This window comes from Pteropus medius, unplaced genomic scaffold (genome assembly GCF_902729225.1).
Source record: "Pteropus medius unplaced genomic scaffold, Ma_sr-lr_union100, whole genome shotgun sequence".
Classification (NCBI taxonomy): domain Eukaryota; kingdom Metazoa; phylum Chordata; class Mammalia; order Chiroptera; family Pteropodidae; genus Pteropus; species Pteropus medius.
In genome coordinates, this window is record NW_024344240.1 from 10,120,876 (window position 1) to 10,137,640 (window position 16,765).

At 33.5% G+C, this 16,765-nt stretch overlaps 1 protein-coding gene across 1 annotated transcript in view; it reads left to right on the forward strand.

Annotated features, from left to right (window-relative positions):
* Nucleotides 1-16,765, forward strand: part of PXDNL (peroxidasin like) — a 477,154-nt gene that overhangs the window by 392,177 nt on the left and 68,212 nt on the right. Inside the window, 4 exon segments of the mRNA XM_039869313.1 lie at nucleotides 5,754-6,354; nucleotides 6,357-6,436; nucleotides 6,438-6,486; nucleotides 6,489-6,622. Of these exon segments, the coding sequence (XP_039725247.1) occupies nucleotides 5,754-6,354; nucleotides 6,357-6,436; nucleotides 6,438-6,486; nucleotides 6,489-6,622 (864 nt within the window).

Consider the following 16,765-nt stretch of genomic DNA (forward strand, 5'->3'; position numbering starts at 1 on the left):
AGTGATTTTTCCTTGCTGCTGCTTCTTGTTTCTGTTGCAACTTTGATTTGGTCGTCAGAGGAGTGAACACAGCCTCTATCATCTACGTCATTTTGAAGCCCAGTCCTCATTTCTCTAATTTTTACATTAATCACTCTTTTCAGTTTCCATCGATGTGTGTGTCCAGCCAATTCTAACTGCTAAATATGACATTCCATATTGTGTATCCACTGTATTTTTTGGTGCACACTCCCATTGCTTCACAATTTTTCTTCAATTCCTTCCACAAAAAGTTGCAATGAACATACTCATTTATACCTCTTTTGGATTTGTATGAGAATTTATCTGCATGTACATTTTATTTCTGAGATTAAAGTGATTTTGAACATCTTATGTACTTATTAACTTTTGGGATTTCCTCTTTTATTACTTGTCTATATATTTTTTTCTTAGATTTAGAAATTGCAAATATCATTATCCATTATGTCATTTATCTATAACTTTTTACCTTTTTTATTCATGTTCTTTCTTGAATACAAATTGTTAATTTCATATAATCAAATCTATAGATTTGTGTTTTTTTTAAATTGTATTTAGCTAATACATGGTCAATCTAATGTGTTTTTTGGACTAGAAAAGGCAACGCTGACTTTCTGGAGAGTAAATATTATATACAGGATAAAATTTGATTTGAATTGACATTGTAGTCTCCAACTTAACTATTACACATAATCTGGTTTACTAATAAGGGCTTATGACAGAGTTATTGACTTTACTGTTCTTATTATAATTTTTATACTGCTGGTGCTTATTTTCTTGAAAATTTTTTTATGTTGGTGGTCTTTTTAGAACACTTAATCAATCTAGCATGTGTATATTATCATAATGTAAAAGAATTTTCTCATAATGTCCACGTGTGGAATGCTATCTGGACCCATCTATTGTAAAATATATAAACATAAATATACATACATTAACATATATAGATATACATATATAATGTTTTAACACTATATTGTATTGTATATAATATAGTGTATTATATGTCATATATTGTATTACAATATATATATTAATATGTAATTAAAATTATGCAAAATGTATTCTTATTTTTATTTAAATTTTTCATCTCTCTTTTATTTCTCCTTAATGATATTATTTTCCAACTTAATTTTTGAAGGTATACTTACTCTTGCTTTCAATATTTAGTAGTGCTAAAAAGTTATTATTTTAATTGTCTGTCATATAATTTTTTGTACTTTTAATGGTCTCAAAAATGAACTAAATAATAGGAGCATGCTTAATTATTTTTCTTATATGAATTTTAGATATTTTATTCACAATCATTTTTATTTTACATTTTTTTCCTTTAAGGTTAAACTCTTAAACCATCATCTGGAGAAGATTTAATATGTTGAAAATTATCAACTCAAGTGAAAATCTTTTGTTTATGATATTCAACTTGACAGAAGTTGAAGAGCTATAGAAACAGTATGGATTATTTTTCACTGATATCTTACTGAGAGTTCAATTCTTGCTTTAAGAAACCTCTATATGGCTGTGATAATATTTAATTTGTTTTAATGTTTAATGTTAAAGCAAGGTGGCTGAAAAGATAGGCATTTTTATCTTCTCCAAGATGTCAAATTGCTAACACACTTGAATCCCATTTGAATCAGTGTTGTAAAAAAAGAAAATATTTCACATAGCTTTACTAGATTTTGGAATGTTTTAATTCCCTAAATAGCATTGTTATTGTTAGTGGAAGCTTGGCTTCAGGATAATTGCCTACCTCTCTGCAGTGGGCAACATCAAAGGCATATTGTACAACATTTTTATTTAGATGTTTTTCTAATGCCATTTATGTCATATCATTCTTAATTTAAAGATATGTTTGATACTTTTCACCATGCAATTGATTTTTAAAGCAATACGGAGTAGACAAGTTGGAGATGACTGTTGAGTTATCTATTCTTGATACTGTACAGAGGGTTGACAGTACAGTTAACTCCACATGAAGATATTTATTTTCACAGTAAGAATTTATCTTTTTTTTGATTACAAATTGTTTTCACTTCAATTCTACTTAAGTTTTATAATCTCCATAAATCACAATGGGAATAGCACATAAGATTGCCAAAGCATGTTTTCTTCACTCTGTGTGCATGTACTCCCATCTGAGCTAGCCATCATTGTCAGTTCAGCCTCAAAGAGACAGAAACTTGCTCCTCATAGAATCTAAATGGCATTAATTTATGTCACAGATTCACCCTTTATGGTCCTACAGTAGGTCCTACCAGACAATGGGCTCTATTATGCCAGCTTCCACCAGTGTCAGACCCAGTGCTTTTGTCAGTCCATGAATTGAAAGTGATAGTCAAGCCGAACACACCTGGTCATAAAATGTTAGTCCACAGGTGAAAATTTTGCTTAGAATATGCAGTATTTTGGCTTATTGTAGTTTGAATCAGGACATCTTTAGACTAGTGAAGACTTTCAGTTTTATTAACACCCCAATTGTTCTAATGGAGGCTCCTAGGATATTTTGCAACAATCTGAATGTATTAAAGAAAACATGATTATTGTATTCATACTCAAATAAAATATATACCCAGTCTTCACAATTGTTGGTCATAAAGGAACATCTTAAAATGCCAAGTATTGCCCTGCACCCTGCTTTCCCACAAATAGTATGGCATGATAGTCACAGATGGCTGTTCTACAACCATATAGCCAATGTTTATTCGTATTGTGATTCCTCACTTCATCACTATCTGGGTGACCTTGGGCAGGTAACTAAACATCTTTGAACCTCAGATTTCTCGCCAATATAATTGGGATCATTATAGGATGTATTTTCTAGGAGGATTGACTAAGTTAATAGAGAAAAAGTGCATAGGGGATTAGACATGCCTCAGCTGATCAAAATCTCTAATACAGTTTCACATTTTCAATGACTTTAATATTATTTTTTAACTCACTTAGTTCAGGTCTCATAATGTGTATAAACCAGTATTGTGTGCTAGTCAGTGGGCTTGGTGCTTGAGATATAAAGATGAGTAAAGCATCATCTCATTTCTAACACAGTCTTTCTTTAGTAGAGGAGACGCTGTCAGCAATTTAAGTACATTTTGTGTATGTAATGGATGCATGTAATGAAACAGAACAGAAAAGATGGCAGCTTGTCAGAGCTGTCAGGGAAACTTTAAAGGAAGAGTGATGCCTAAGCAGGAATTTAAAAGTGAGGGGAAATTTCCAGGCAGTTACATTTTGGAAAATAAAAGACAGAAAGTGCCACACATACTATTTTAGAGGGTTTAATGAGTCTCTAGGACCCATACAAGGACTCCGCAAGTTTATGAACACACTGATGTTACTTTTTATAGAAAACTATTTCAATCTTTAAGTCATTAAAAATATATCTTTAAAATTCAGCTCTGTTACTGGCATTTGGGATTCACTTATTAACAAATTAGGAAAAGAATCCACAGCTACCCTTATATCCTGGTGATAGAGCTTTCATTCTCAAACATTTGGAAAATGTAACATTCTTAAATGCACAGTAGATGTGAGATTCTTGGATTCTGAAGTTTTTCCTTGTAAAGGGTAATATCTTTTGTCATTTCCAGAAAACCTCACACTCCTAGTGATCGGCTGGCTCAGTTTGTTATCCTCATGATCCATTTACTGTATAAACAGCAAAAGTGAGAGAGATTTTTGAGCCCACACTTCCACTGATCCAGAAACACATGAAGTAGGGGCTCACTGCTGATTTGGAGGGCAGAGGTCAGCATTCTGTTCTAAGCCTACTACCCATAGCAAAACTGACTGGTCCTCAGCTGTTAATCTCCAGATCATCATGTCATTTAGAAATTAATTTACTCACCACTTTTATCGAATGAATGCAGGTATTTCTCATAACTGTAATTCAAAAATAAGGATGATAAATATATGCTCAAACTTGTCAACTTTTGCCATTTATATATGTCAAGTAAATCTAGAGGACTTATTTCATGTGAACATACTTTTGGAATCTGAAATATATCCCTGAGGTAATATTTCTCTGTTTATTATTGTAATCATCAAGTTATTCAGTGAATTTATATGCATTCCTTCCACCACCTATAAACCTATAACATATGTATTCTTACCCCCTTCTCCCTCTCGCTCTCCCTCTCTCCCTCTCTTTCTTTGTAATACTGAATGTGATCCTTTGCCATACATTGTTCTGAGTACAACATCAATGTCTACAGTCTTACTTTTCTTTACTCCCTTTAGAAAAACTGAGATATGATATTGAAGGCCTATTTGTGTGCTTGGCTCACCCCTTAGATGCTCTAAACAATTACTCCAAAGTACATTTGACAACCCTAACTGTCCATTAAGTCTTACATTTTGAAAGTTTCCATAACTAAAATATCCAAGTGAAATTTTCACATTAGTCCATATTGACAGTTTAATTAAACCTCCAGTTATTTAATTTTGAACCACATCAGGTATGAGTGAGTTATGGTCAGGTCTACAAAACACCTAGCTCTACATCTTTCTTCAGCTCCAGGTGAAAGTTGGGTCCATGAGTCTATCTGGACATCTTTGAGTTCAATTTTTCAGGAATAACTTAGTCTAAATCTATAATTAAGAAATTAGAAACAATCACTATCTGCATTATCTGAGATATAGCTTTGCTAAAATAGGCATCTGATGTTCATGATGATCATTATACTAAACCGAATATATCTTCTTATATATTCAAGAACTTTAACAATTTTTCCCCACAAAAAATTGTTATATTATTCTATCTCTATTTTATCATTTTTAAAGTTAAAGGCCTCCTTCCACTCCACAGGAGCAGCTTGCCCTTAAAGTGAACTCAGTAACCATGTCTTGGTATATAGGAATATTATTGTATCTGTCTAAGATTAAGATATCCCAGGGTCCAGCCAGAGACAGGCTAACACAGATAAAAGTCAAATAGTCCTGATATCATTAGCCAGTTCCTGATGATTAAATAGATAATGACTCTCAGCATGCAAGTCTTAGTGAATAATTCTTTGCACATTTGAGATAATGCTGTAATTTTAATCTCTGTTAAATGAGTGTCTCCAAGGCACAGTTGGCAGCTTGTGGTAGTTTAAAAGTTACTGCTTAATCCTGTCATATCAAGTATCTTTTAGTTAATAGTCACATCCCACATCAGCACACCTTAGATTCTGTCTTCTAGGAGAAAAAAAAAATCTACAAAGAATAATTCTAAAATGGAAAAAAAAAATGATTTACAGTCCTGTGATGAGGATGAACAAATCCTTACCAATATTATATTGGTAAAGTCACAGAACATGTCTCTTCTTCCTTTGTGTTCATTCTAGCAGTTAGTCATTGATCATAACATAGATATCACTGAGCAATTCCACTATCTTTGGAAACCGTTATAACTATCTTTCCCCTAGTTTTATTGGAACTTTTAGTTTTGCCCTAATGAAACATTGTTGGATGTAATGATTTCTGCTCAGCCAGAGTGACCTGTTCCCCACTGCACCTAGAGTTTGAGTTTCTCCCCTCTCTCCATCTCTAGGACACTTCTCTTCATTGTTCTGGCTGTTCTGCTTTCAGAATTCTACTGCAATGACTTGGTGTTCCCACACTACCTCAGCCTCATTGCCAGTTTATCTGGATGCAAAGTCCACAGGTATGTGCCAAACTGCTCTGACATGTGTTTCCATCGTAAGTACTGAGCCCAGGATGGAATGTGCAACAATCTGCAGCACCCCAAGTAGGGCGTGGCCACAATGGCCTTTGAGCGCATCCTGAAACCCATCTATGAGAACGGCTTCAACTTGCCCCACGAGGTTGGCCACCATGCATGGCCCAGTGGGTATCCTCTTCTGTCTAGTCTGGTCTCCACAGAGTTGGCGGCCATGGCAACTATTACCCTTGACAAGAGATACACATACATGCAGTGGGTCCGGTTTTTAGACCACGATTTACATCACATGGTGCCGGTATTAAGCATGTCTCACTTCTCTACTGGGCAGCCATACAGCTTTGTGTGCACTAATGACCCTTCATGCTTCCCCATTGTCATTCCTCACACTGACTGACACTCAGGGATCCATGCAGCATACATGTTCTTTGCTTGCTCCAGCCCTGTGTATGATATCAGCACGACCTCCTTGGTGATGAATTCGGTGTACACTTGGGAATGGATTAACCAGCTCACAGTATTCATTGATGCCTCTAATATTTATGGGCGCTCAGTGAAGGAATCCCATGTTCTCAGAGACCACTCAGAGCCCTGGGGACTCCTAAGGGTAGGCTTACCTTGGGCTTCTTTAGGAAAGTATTTCCTGCCCTTTTCTACAGGCCCACCCACTGAGTGCACAAGCAAGATAGTAACAGTCTCTGTTTCCTGTCTGGCGACCACAGGGCCAATGAGCAGCTGGCTCTCACAGTCATGCATAAGGCTATGGTTCTGGGAACACACCAGGGATGCTGCAGAGCTGTCTGTCCTGATAAAGGGAATGCAGACACTCTTTATCATGAAGCCAGGAAGATTGTGGGTGCTGAGCTGCAGCACATCACCTATAGCCACTGGCTGCCCAAGATCCTGGTGGTACCTGGCAAGAAGATGCTGAAGGATTACCAGGCAATCAACAGCTTTAACTGTTGCTCATGATCATCACACCTCAACACTTAAAATATTATTAAAAAGTTAAAGAATTATTTAATCATAAAATTTTGTCTGTAGTTGGCTTAATATAGAACACTAACATAAATCCCAATAGATGAAGGTACATTAATATGAAATCTTTCAGAGAAGTTCAAAATTGTTTTCAAATTATCTATATATAAAATGCCACTAGAATTTGTGCCATGCTTATGTAGAATATCAAACTGTGAAAATGTATAATATATTTAAAATAAATCTGAGTATCATACAGGTTAAATTTGAAAGATTCTACTGAAAAGAACACTGATTTTAGATTCATAGAGACTGGTTTAAATTTCTATTTTCATTTAATGCTGAGGGCTTGTAAAAAGTATTTAAAGCGTTTGAATCAGAATATCTATAAAATGAGAACATATTGCTTCCTCAGAATTGTTTAAAAATAAAATTATATAAAATATATAAAATATCTAGTCCAGTTAAGTTGCATCATGGGTAATCAATGTGTTACCTATAGACAGTTTTATTATAACATTCTCATTTTACTTGTTGGCATCATTATTATATTGCATAGCTGCTATGATCTAGCCTTGTGCTAGGCTCTGAGACGAAAGAAATAGCATCACTGTTCCGTAGAGCCTGACAGCATGCAGAGAAGGCAGGAGCTGCTGCAATCAGTATAAAAAGGGCCGTCATAGAGATGGGGATTGAACGTATAGGAACAAAGAACTCAGAAATGAAAGGTATGTGGGAGATTCACAGCAAGCTTCTGATAAAAGATGCCATTTGATCTGGTCTTGGAATTTTCTGTGTGTAATAAGTTAGATGATTCCTTGAATTCCAGGGAGAGGAATAGAAGCAGAAAATTGTGGTGTTGAATAGCAGAGAAGGAGACAGAAGGGTGTTATGGGACGGCATTTAAAGGCCATGTGTGCCAGGCAAAAAATTTAGATTTTCATCGTGTGTTTAACTCTAAATCAAGAGAGTGACAATATGGAATAATTTTTTTTTTCTTTTCCTTTTTAAAATTTCTGTTTTTCAATTAGAGTTGACCTTCAATATTATTTTATATTAGTTTCAGGTGTACAGCATAGTGATTAGACATTTATATCATTTACGAAGTGATCCCCCCGTTTGGTCTAATATCCACCTGGAGCAATACATAGTTATTACAATATTATTGTAATATATAATAATATTACACTTCCTGCCCTTTTCTACAGGTCCACCAACTTATATTCCCTATACTGTACTTTACATCTCAGTGACTATTATTTAACTACTCATTTGTACTTCTTAATCTTTTTGCTTTTTTAACGCAACCTCTCAACCCCCTCCCATCTGGCAATCACCAGTTTGTTATCTGTATCTATAAAACCATTTTTGTTTTGTTAATTTATTTTGTTCCTTAGATTTCACAGGTAAGTGAAATCATATTGTATTTTATCTTTCACTGTTCGACTTATTTCACTGAGCATAATATCCTCTAAGTTTATCCATGTTGTTACAAACAGTAAATTTTCATTTTTTTATGGCTGAATAATATTCCATTTTATATATGTACTACCTCTTCTTTATCTAATTGTCTATCGATGGGCACTTAGGTTGCATTCATATCTTAGCTATTGTAAATAGTGCTGCAGTAAACATAGAAGTGCACATATTTTTTCAAATCAACGTTTTGATTTTCTTTGGGTAAATAGGCAGAAGTAGAATTACTGGCTCATAAGATAGTTCTATTTTTTTATTTTTTGAAGAACTTCCAAATGTTTTCCCTAGTGGCTGCACCAATTTGCAGTCCCACCAACAGTACATAAGGGTTCCCTTTTGTCCACATCTTCGCCAACACTTTCTTTTTTTCTTCCTTTTTTAATTGATTTATTGATTATGGCCATTCTGATAGATGTGAAGTGATATCTCATTTTGGTTTTAATTTGCATTTCTCTGATGATTAATGACGTTGAGCATCTTTTCATATGTCTATTGGCCATCTGTATGTCCTCTTTGTTAAAAGTTTATGAATTTTGCTTATGTTTTCAAAGTACCAGCTCATGGTTTCATTGATCTTTTGTATTGTCTCTTTTAGACTCTGTTTGGTTTATTTCCACTCTGATCCTATCATTTTCTTTCTTCTACTCATTTTGGGCTTTGTTTGTTTTTCTTTTTTTAGTTTCTTTAACTGTAAGGTTTGAACATTTATTTGATACATATATTTTTTTGTTTCTTGAAGTAGGCCTGTATTATTATAAATTTCTCTCTTAGGACTGTTTTCTCTGCATTCTATAGATTTGGGATCCTTGTGTTTTGATTTTCATTTGTCTCAAGGTATCTTTTTTTTTTCTTTTTTGATCTCATTGTTAATCCTTCATTGTTTAGTAGCATGCTATTTACCCTCCATGTGTTTGTGGAATTCTTTTTAGTTTTTTCTTATAATTGATTTTGTTTCATTCCATTTTGATAGGAGATATGATTTCAATCTTCTTAAACATATTGAGACTTAATTTATAGACTAATATATGGTATCTCTTGGAAAATATTCCATGTGCACTTGAGAAGAATGTATTTTCTGCTGCTTTGGGGATAAATGTTCTAAAAATATATCAATTAAATTCATCTGATGTAGTGTGTCATTTAAGGCTGATGTTTCCTTGTTTATTTTCTGTCTAGAAGATCTGTCCATTAGTGTCAATGGGGTATTAAAGTTCCCTACTGTGACTGTATTACTGTCGATTTCTCTATGTCAGATATATTTGCTATATATATTTAAGTGCTCCTGTGTTGGGTGTATACATGTTTACTAGGATTATATCCTCTTGTTGAATTGATCTCTTTATTATTATGTAATGTCCTTGATTGTCTCTTATTACAGCCTTTGTGTTTTAAAGTCTATTTTGTCTGATATAAGTATTACCTCTCTAGCTTTTTTTTTTTTTCATTTTCATTTGCAACAGATATCTTTTTTCATCCCTTTACTTTCAGTTTGCGTGTGTCTTTTGATGTGAAGGGGGTCTCTTGAAGACAGTATATATATGGATCTTATTTTTTTATTCATTCACCTTCCTTATGTTTTAAGTGGAACATTTAATCCATTTACATTTCAAGTAATTATTAACAGCTACAAAGTTATTTTCATTTTATTATTCACATTTATGTTCTTCTCAATGCCTTCACCTTTTCTGCTTAAAGAAGTCCCTTTAAAATTTATTGTAATACTGGCTTAGTGGCAATGAATTTCTTTAGGTTTTTCTTGTCTTGGAAGTTTTTTAACTCACTTTCAATTTTAATTGACAGCCTTGCTAGGTAGGGTAATCTTGGTTGTAGGTACTTGCTTCATGTCCCTGAATAATATTTCATGCCAGTTTCTTCAGGCCAGCAAAGTTTTTATTGATAAATCAGCTGACAATTTTTTGGGAGCTTCCTTATAGGTAACTAACTGCTTTTCTCTTACTGTTTTAAGATTCTCTCTTTGTCTTAAACGTTGTCATTTTCGTTTTGATGTTTCTTGGTGTGAGTCTGTTTGGGTTCATTTTGTTTGGGACTCTCTTCATTTGAACTTGTATGTCTATTTCCTTCACCAGGTTAGAAAAAAAATTCAGTCATGATTTTGTCAAATAGATTCTCAATCTCTTGTTCTTTTTATTCTCCTTCTGGTACCCCTGTGATGCAAATGTTTTTACATTTGATGTTGTCCAAGAGGACCCTTAAAGTATTCTTATTTTTTTTATTCTCTTTTCTCAACGCTATTGCGATTGGGTGTTTTCTGCTATCTTGTCTTCCAAACTGCTGGTTCAATCCCATCTTCATGTAATCTGTTGATTCCTTCTAGTAAATTCTTCATTTCAGTTTTTGAATTCTTTGTTTCTAACAAATCATTTCTTATGCTTTCTATGTCCTTTTTCATGCTTACTATTTCTTTACTGATGTTCTCACTGAGATTATCTATTCTTCTAAGTTCACTGAGCATCCTTAAAATTAGGGTTTTGAACTCTATATCTGGTAGGTTGCTTGCCTCCATTTCATTTGGTCTTTTTCTAGAGTTTTGTCTTGTTCTTTCATTTGGAACATGTTTCTTTGTGTTCTCACTTTGGCTGCCTCTGTGTGTTTGTTTTTATGTTATAGGTAGATCTGCTATGTCTCCTGTCTTAACCAGGCGGTTTATATGGTAGGTGCCCTGTGTGTCCCAGTGGCACAATCTCTTTGATCACCTGTACCATGTGCTCCAGGAATGTCCCTTTTTGGGGTTGTGTGTGCTCTCTTATTGTTATTGAGCCTTGATTGTTGTTGGCATGTCAATGGGTGGGACTGACTCTCAGGCTTACTGTGAGGACTGGCCACAACCACAGCGTGTGAGCATCTGTGTTGGAGGTGACCGCAGTAAGTGGGACTTGCTCCAGCAGGCTCATGTGCCTGTTGAGGCCACCCTTTAGGTGTGCCACTTGTGAGGCTGATCAGGTGGTGCTCATTTATTGTTCAATTCACTTCAGTAAGATTGGGTAAGTACTTTGGATTCTCCTCAAGGCCCTCACAGCATAGAATCTAAGGGACACACACACTACATAATTCTGTTGTGTGACATATAGAGCAACAGGATCCAGAGATCGGGATGGATTTCTTTGAGAATGTGGTATGAAAACTGGGTCCTAAAAGAATAGTGGCAGTTATCTGTGAAAGACTATAATCTGAGAGAGGATGGACAGAGGTTATTTAAGATTTTAAAAATATAGAAAATACCTGTTACCAGTGTCAGTGTGATAAGCATGAGAAACTAAAAGCTATCAGTCATGCTGGCTTATAGAATGTGCTGCACAAAAGAGTCTAATCCTTGAAGAAGCAACAGACTCATTCCACTCCAAGGACATTAAGTCTTATGGGGGTGGCAAAAGTTCAGAAATAACAGAAGTAAAACTACTGAATCATCAAAGTAGTAATTAGTAAAAGTTCATTGTGCACACACCAAAAAGTTTGTAATCTGGGGATACTCAAACCAAAACATGGCATGAGGATATTATAAAGCAGCTTATATAGTAGGAAAGGAATAACTGTTTTCTCTTCACAATCATAGGTTATAATATTAGAATTTTCAGTAGTTATCTTATGTCAACTTTGGGAAACAGTTGAAGATTTGCTTCTGATCTCCTAAGGCATAAGCAAGAAAAGACCCAAGTCAGAGTCATCTTGCAAAATAATCTAAAGCTTTGCTGTGTGACTAAAATGGTTTTGTCTGTCCAGGAAATTTTCAAGGTTGGTTTCTTTTATTTTTTAATTTATTTTTATTATTGTTTTTAAATTTCAGCAGGAGAAACCGACTCTTTTTTCCTAGGTGACATTGTATATAGAGACTTGATAGATAAAGGAAGTAACTACAGGAGTCTGGAAGAAGCAGGTGGGTAGTTTTTGACCCCATGGTTTCTGCTCACTTCACTTCTCGTGGACCCAAACCCAAAGCCTTTTTGAGAAGTCTTTGTAAAATGCACAGGGTTTTTTCTTCCTTTTGTACCAAAAGCTGCAGGCAATTTGGGGGATATTTTTGGACAAAAGCATTTTATTTCTTACAGTTGTTTTAGTTAAAGTCTGTATGAAAATGAATTATTCTTTCTTTATAGGATTACTTTTGCTCTAAAAAATCATACCATTTTTATTTTTTGCAAAACATATAGAGAGCAGAATGTGAAAATTAATTATCCATGGAATAGCGAACATAAATTCTCAGATAGAGAGAAGTTATTTAAAAGCTATTTCTGAATTATCTTTTGAAAATAGAATGTGTGTATTTTTTGTAGATGTGGTTACTTTTAGTTCTTGGGTAAGCACATTTGTCACCCATTATCACAGATTGCCTCAGTTTTTTTTAAAGAATAGCTTATAATTCATCAACTGTGTAATTTCTATTCAGTATATACACCTATCTCATAGCTGCTTCATTTGATAATATAATAAAACAAACAAACAAACAAAACAAATACTTAGTTTCCCCCCTCTACCATTAGATACCATGAGGTCATTCTCTGCAATGATACCCTCTCAACAACTTGCACCATTTGTCTCTGATTTCCTGCCATCTCAGTGAGTTTGGCCACTTTTCTCATAACTTGGCCTTCCTTCTGCAGGATCTCTAACTCTCATTCTTCTAAATGTTTCTTGACTTTCATATTTGTACTTGCCTCAAAGGACCTTTCATCAACATTATCTCTTAAGTTTTACTATATAGTTCGTAGGTGTAGAAGCAGCAATTTTAGTTGCTGTAAAACAGTGATTTTTATTTTTAACCATTTCATATAAGACCATTTTACAACTCTGATAGAAGCTATGAATCTTTTTTTTTTTTTTTTTTTTTGCAGAAAAACACAATAAAACTACATACCTAAAATTCTGCATATATTTTAGAGGCACCATATATACTCTTCTTTCAATGATTTAACAAATATGTATTTTGCACCTATATTTATTTAGCATGCCTTTTCTCCCCAGGGCTTACCAAGCATACAAAATAGGTGCTCTTCCACTTTGCATTTCCAAACAGCTTCTCTCTTAACCAAAAAGTAGGCCCCAAATTTAAAACTACTATTAGTTCTTATTTCTTGCTCAACTATTCTTGTCTTCTATCCCTTTTGGAGGAAACAATTTTATTTTTTTAGTTGCAGAAGGATACTGGACTGTTTTAATATAACCAGGCTTCCAGACGACCAGTATTTTCTCCCCACTTCTTAATTCTGCTTCTTTCTGTTCAGGATTTATTTTTCTTTCTCTTTCAGCTCTCCTACCTTTTGTTTTATATATATGGTACACTAAAGATGACTCTGCCAGAGATCCCAAGTACTCCACAGTCTTTCATGGTATAGCTAACACTAGAGTACTGAGCAGCATATTTTTTCTAAACAATAATTTGATAAGTGTATTATATTGTACCATTACACCAAGTCATATTGTTTGATTTTAAATGCCATTTTTAGAGCCTTCTCTGTTCTGGTCATTTTTATTTCATCATGTTTCTGCCTTTCTAGAAAAAATATTAGTTTAATGATGAGATACCAAGAGTATGTCCTCTGTGTTAACAGATAATTTTCTAATTTTTCTTTGAATCCCCAGAACTAAACACAGGGCAGAACACAATAGAGCAGCTCAATAGACACTATATAATTTATTAGGGAAAATGTGATCCGCCTGGTGAGGTTCATTTTAGTTCCCCAATGGCCCTGGATTTGAAAACTATTCTGTTTGAAACCCTTGATCAGATATATATATATATATATATATATATATATATATATATATATATTTTATGAAAACTAGGTTTTTATACTTATCCATACCAATTTATTTTTTCATCAAAATTTGAGACTTCGATCAACTAAGGTGTATTAAAATTTCATATACAAAAATATTACAATAGAGAAATGTAATTCTTGCATTACCTTAATGCCAATTTCAAAAAAAGAAAATTAAAAACAGTCTAATATGTAGCCCTGTGACAAGGAAAATACATGAATGAGCTAATAAAAAGTGAAAAGAAGCTAATTAAAAATCAGTTGTCAGTCATTTATCCCCAAAGATCCAGTTCTTAGGAGACATTCAGTGCCATTCAGTTAGAACAGAATGCAAAATAATCATTCAACACTTAATTAATGACATTTAATTTTCTATGAGTTTTGTGTATTATATAGTGGTGAGTCTTAACAACTGGGTTTTAGAAATAAGCATATACATATATATATGTATATATCCTTTTTTTGCAGAATCTCCTTTTATTCCTACTTTCAAAAATTAATGCTATGTTAGATTATTTTACAATTATAACTCAACCAAAGGAATTTACACTATATTATACTATTATACTGTCCATATATTGTACTATAACTTAATTATTCCTGGTTATATACAATATAAAATTATAATATTTTATAGAAAACTTTGGAATGAACAAAATGTATGCTCTATTTTATTTTTAAATGCCATCTAACAAAAAAGTATATAAGCAAATATAATTTAATGTATTTTGTCTAAATCATCAAAATCTGACAAAACTAAAATTAAATTTTAATTATTATATATTTTAATATTGTAAAAGTAACATGCAATACAATGTACACATTTTAAGTATTCAATGAGATGACTTTGACTGGTATCATACCTGTGTATCATTACCCCCACGAAGACAAAGTGATTTAATCACTCCAGAAACTTACATTATGTTCTTCATAGTTAACCTTCCTACCCAAGTCTTCCCTAGCTACCACAGATTAGATCTCTATTATTATGTATTCATTTTGCTCATTCTAGGATTTCATATAAATGGAATATATAATAACTTGTGTACTCTTTTAAGCTTGGCTTGTTTTGCTCACCATGTTTTTAAAATTTACCTAATATATCAGATGTATCGATAAGTGATATATTTTGTTGTTAATTGTGAGTAGTATTGTTTGTATAAATGTACAAATCTTTGTTTATTCATTCACCTGACATGGCCATTTGAGTTGTTTCTAGTTTTTATCTATTCCGAATAATGCTGCTGTGAGAGTTTTTCTTGTGGAGTTAAGAATCCATTTTTTTTTTTTTAAATAAAAACCTAGCAGTACAATTTCTAGTTTACTTGGTGACTCTATGTTTTCTTGTTCTTCAGGTTGGATATTTTCTATTAATTTCTTTTTTAAGTTAACTGACTTTTTTTTCTGCCATTTTTAATCTCTTCTTGCATACATCAAGTGAAATTTTTACCTCAATCATACTGGTTCTAGAATTTACATTTTTATATTTTGTAATTTCTGTTGACATTTGCTTAGATATTAACTCATTAAAATATATTTTATTTAATTTTTGAATACATTTATAATAATTATTTTAATGTTCTTTTCTGATCAATTCACCACTACAGTCATATGTTGATTACTCTTGACTGTTTTCTTATATGGACCACATTTTTTTTATTTCTTTACCTGTCTTGTAACATTTAAATTCATATTAATAACTGTGATTTCACCTTGGACTTGTATAGGCTTTGCTTTATCCTTTGTCTGAGTGGAAATGTGGAAAACCCAATGTGTTACCTAAGACCTACTGACCTGATGAGACCAACCTCCAAGTTCTGCCTCCCACACACATCTTGGCAAGACTTGGTTTTAGTTCCTGTTAGAGTATGTTTTATCCTTATAAAGATAGAACTTATCCTATCTTGGTGTTAGTGTGTTGTTACTTGAGATGGGTGTCTGGAGTGTTATGAAAATGTTAAAGCAATCTTCCTTCTGATTCATCCCACTGTGGTTGTTGTTCTCTATAAGACAGAGAATCCCTCCTGCTCAGGTGCCAGCCAGTCCTTCCCAAACACTGGGAGGACACTCAAGTCAGCATCTGCTCCTTTCCCCACTATGTTCCAGCTGCTCCAGCTGCTCCAACTGCTCTGAACTCTAGTGGGGACCCCTTGCCCTGGTTGGATTGTAGCACCCTGTGTGGTGGTTGGGAAAATTTCCACCAAGCAGAAAGTTGGCCCATTGTCACAGGTTTCTCTTTTCTTAGGTTTCTTAGTTTTATGCTACATATTATCCAATGTTTGGAAATCATGCATTCATTTTATTTGTCCTCTTTTATGGTTGTTTATAATGAAAGAACTAGTTTCTCTTTGCAGTTACAATACCGTATCCAGAAACAGAATTTAACATTCATTGTAAATTATGGTTTTGTTTCCTACAGTTTTAGTCCTAGTGCAATTGTTTAAACAAAAAGTTTCACCTTCCTTAATTAAGTCTATATTTTAGGTTTTCTTTTACTTCCACTCAAATTTTTACAGCAGCTTTTTATATGTCTTTCTATACTACACTCCTTTCTTCTTACAGAATCAGATTTATTACAAGGTATTGATTAGAGTATATCACTTCTGCTTAAAAATATTATAGGATTTTCTCCTTCCTATTAGGTTAAATATATATTTATTACTATATTATATATCCATATTTATTGTTATTATTATTATTATTTTATATATATATAGTACTTGGGAACAAATTCCTTCAGACTTCAGACTCTGGTCCTAATCTAATGTTTCAGCCATATTTATCACTTTCCAATCCAAACTCAATGCTTTAACTACACTGTTATTCACTTTTCTCCTTTTCCTAGAGATGCTATAAT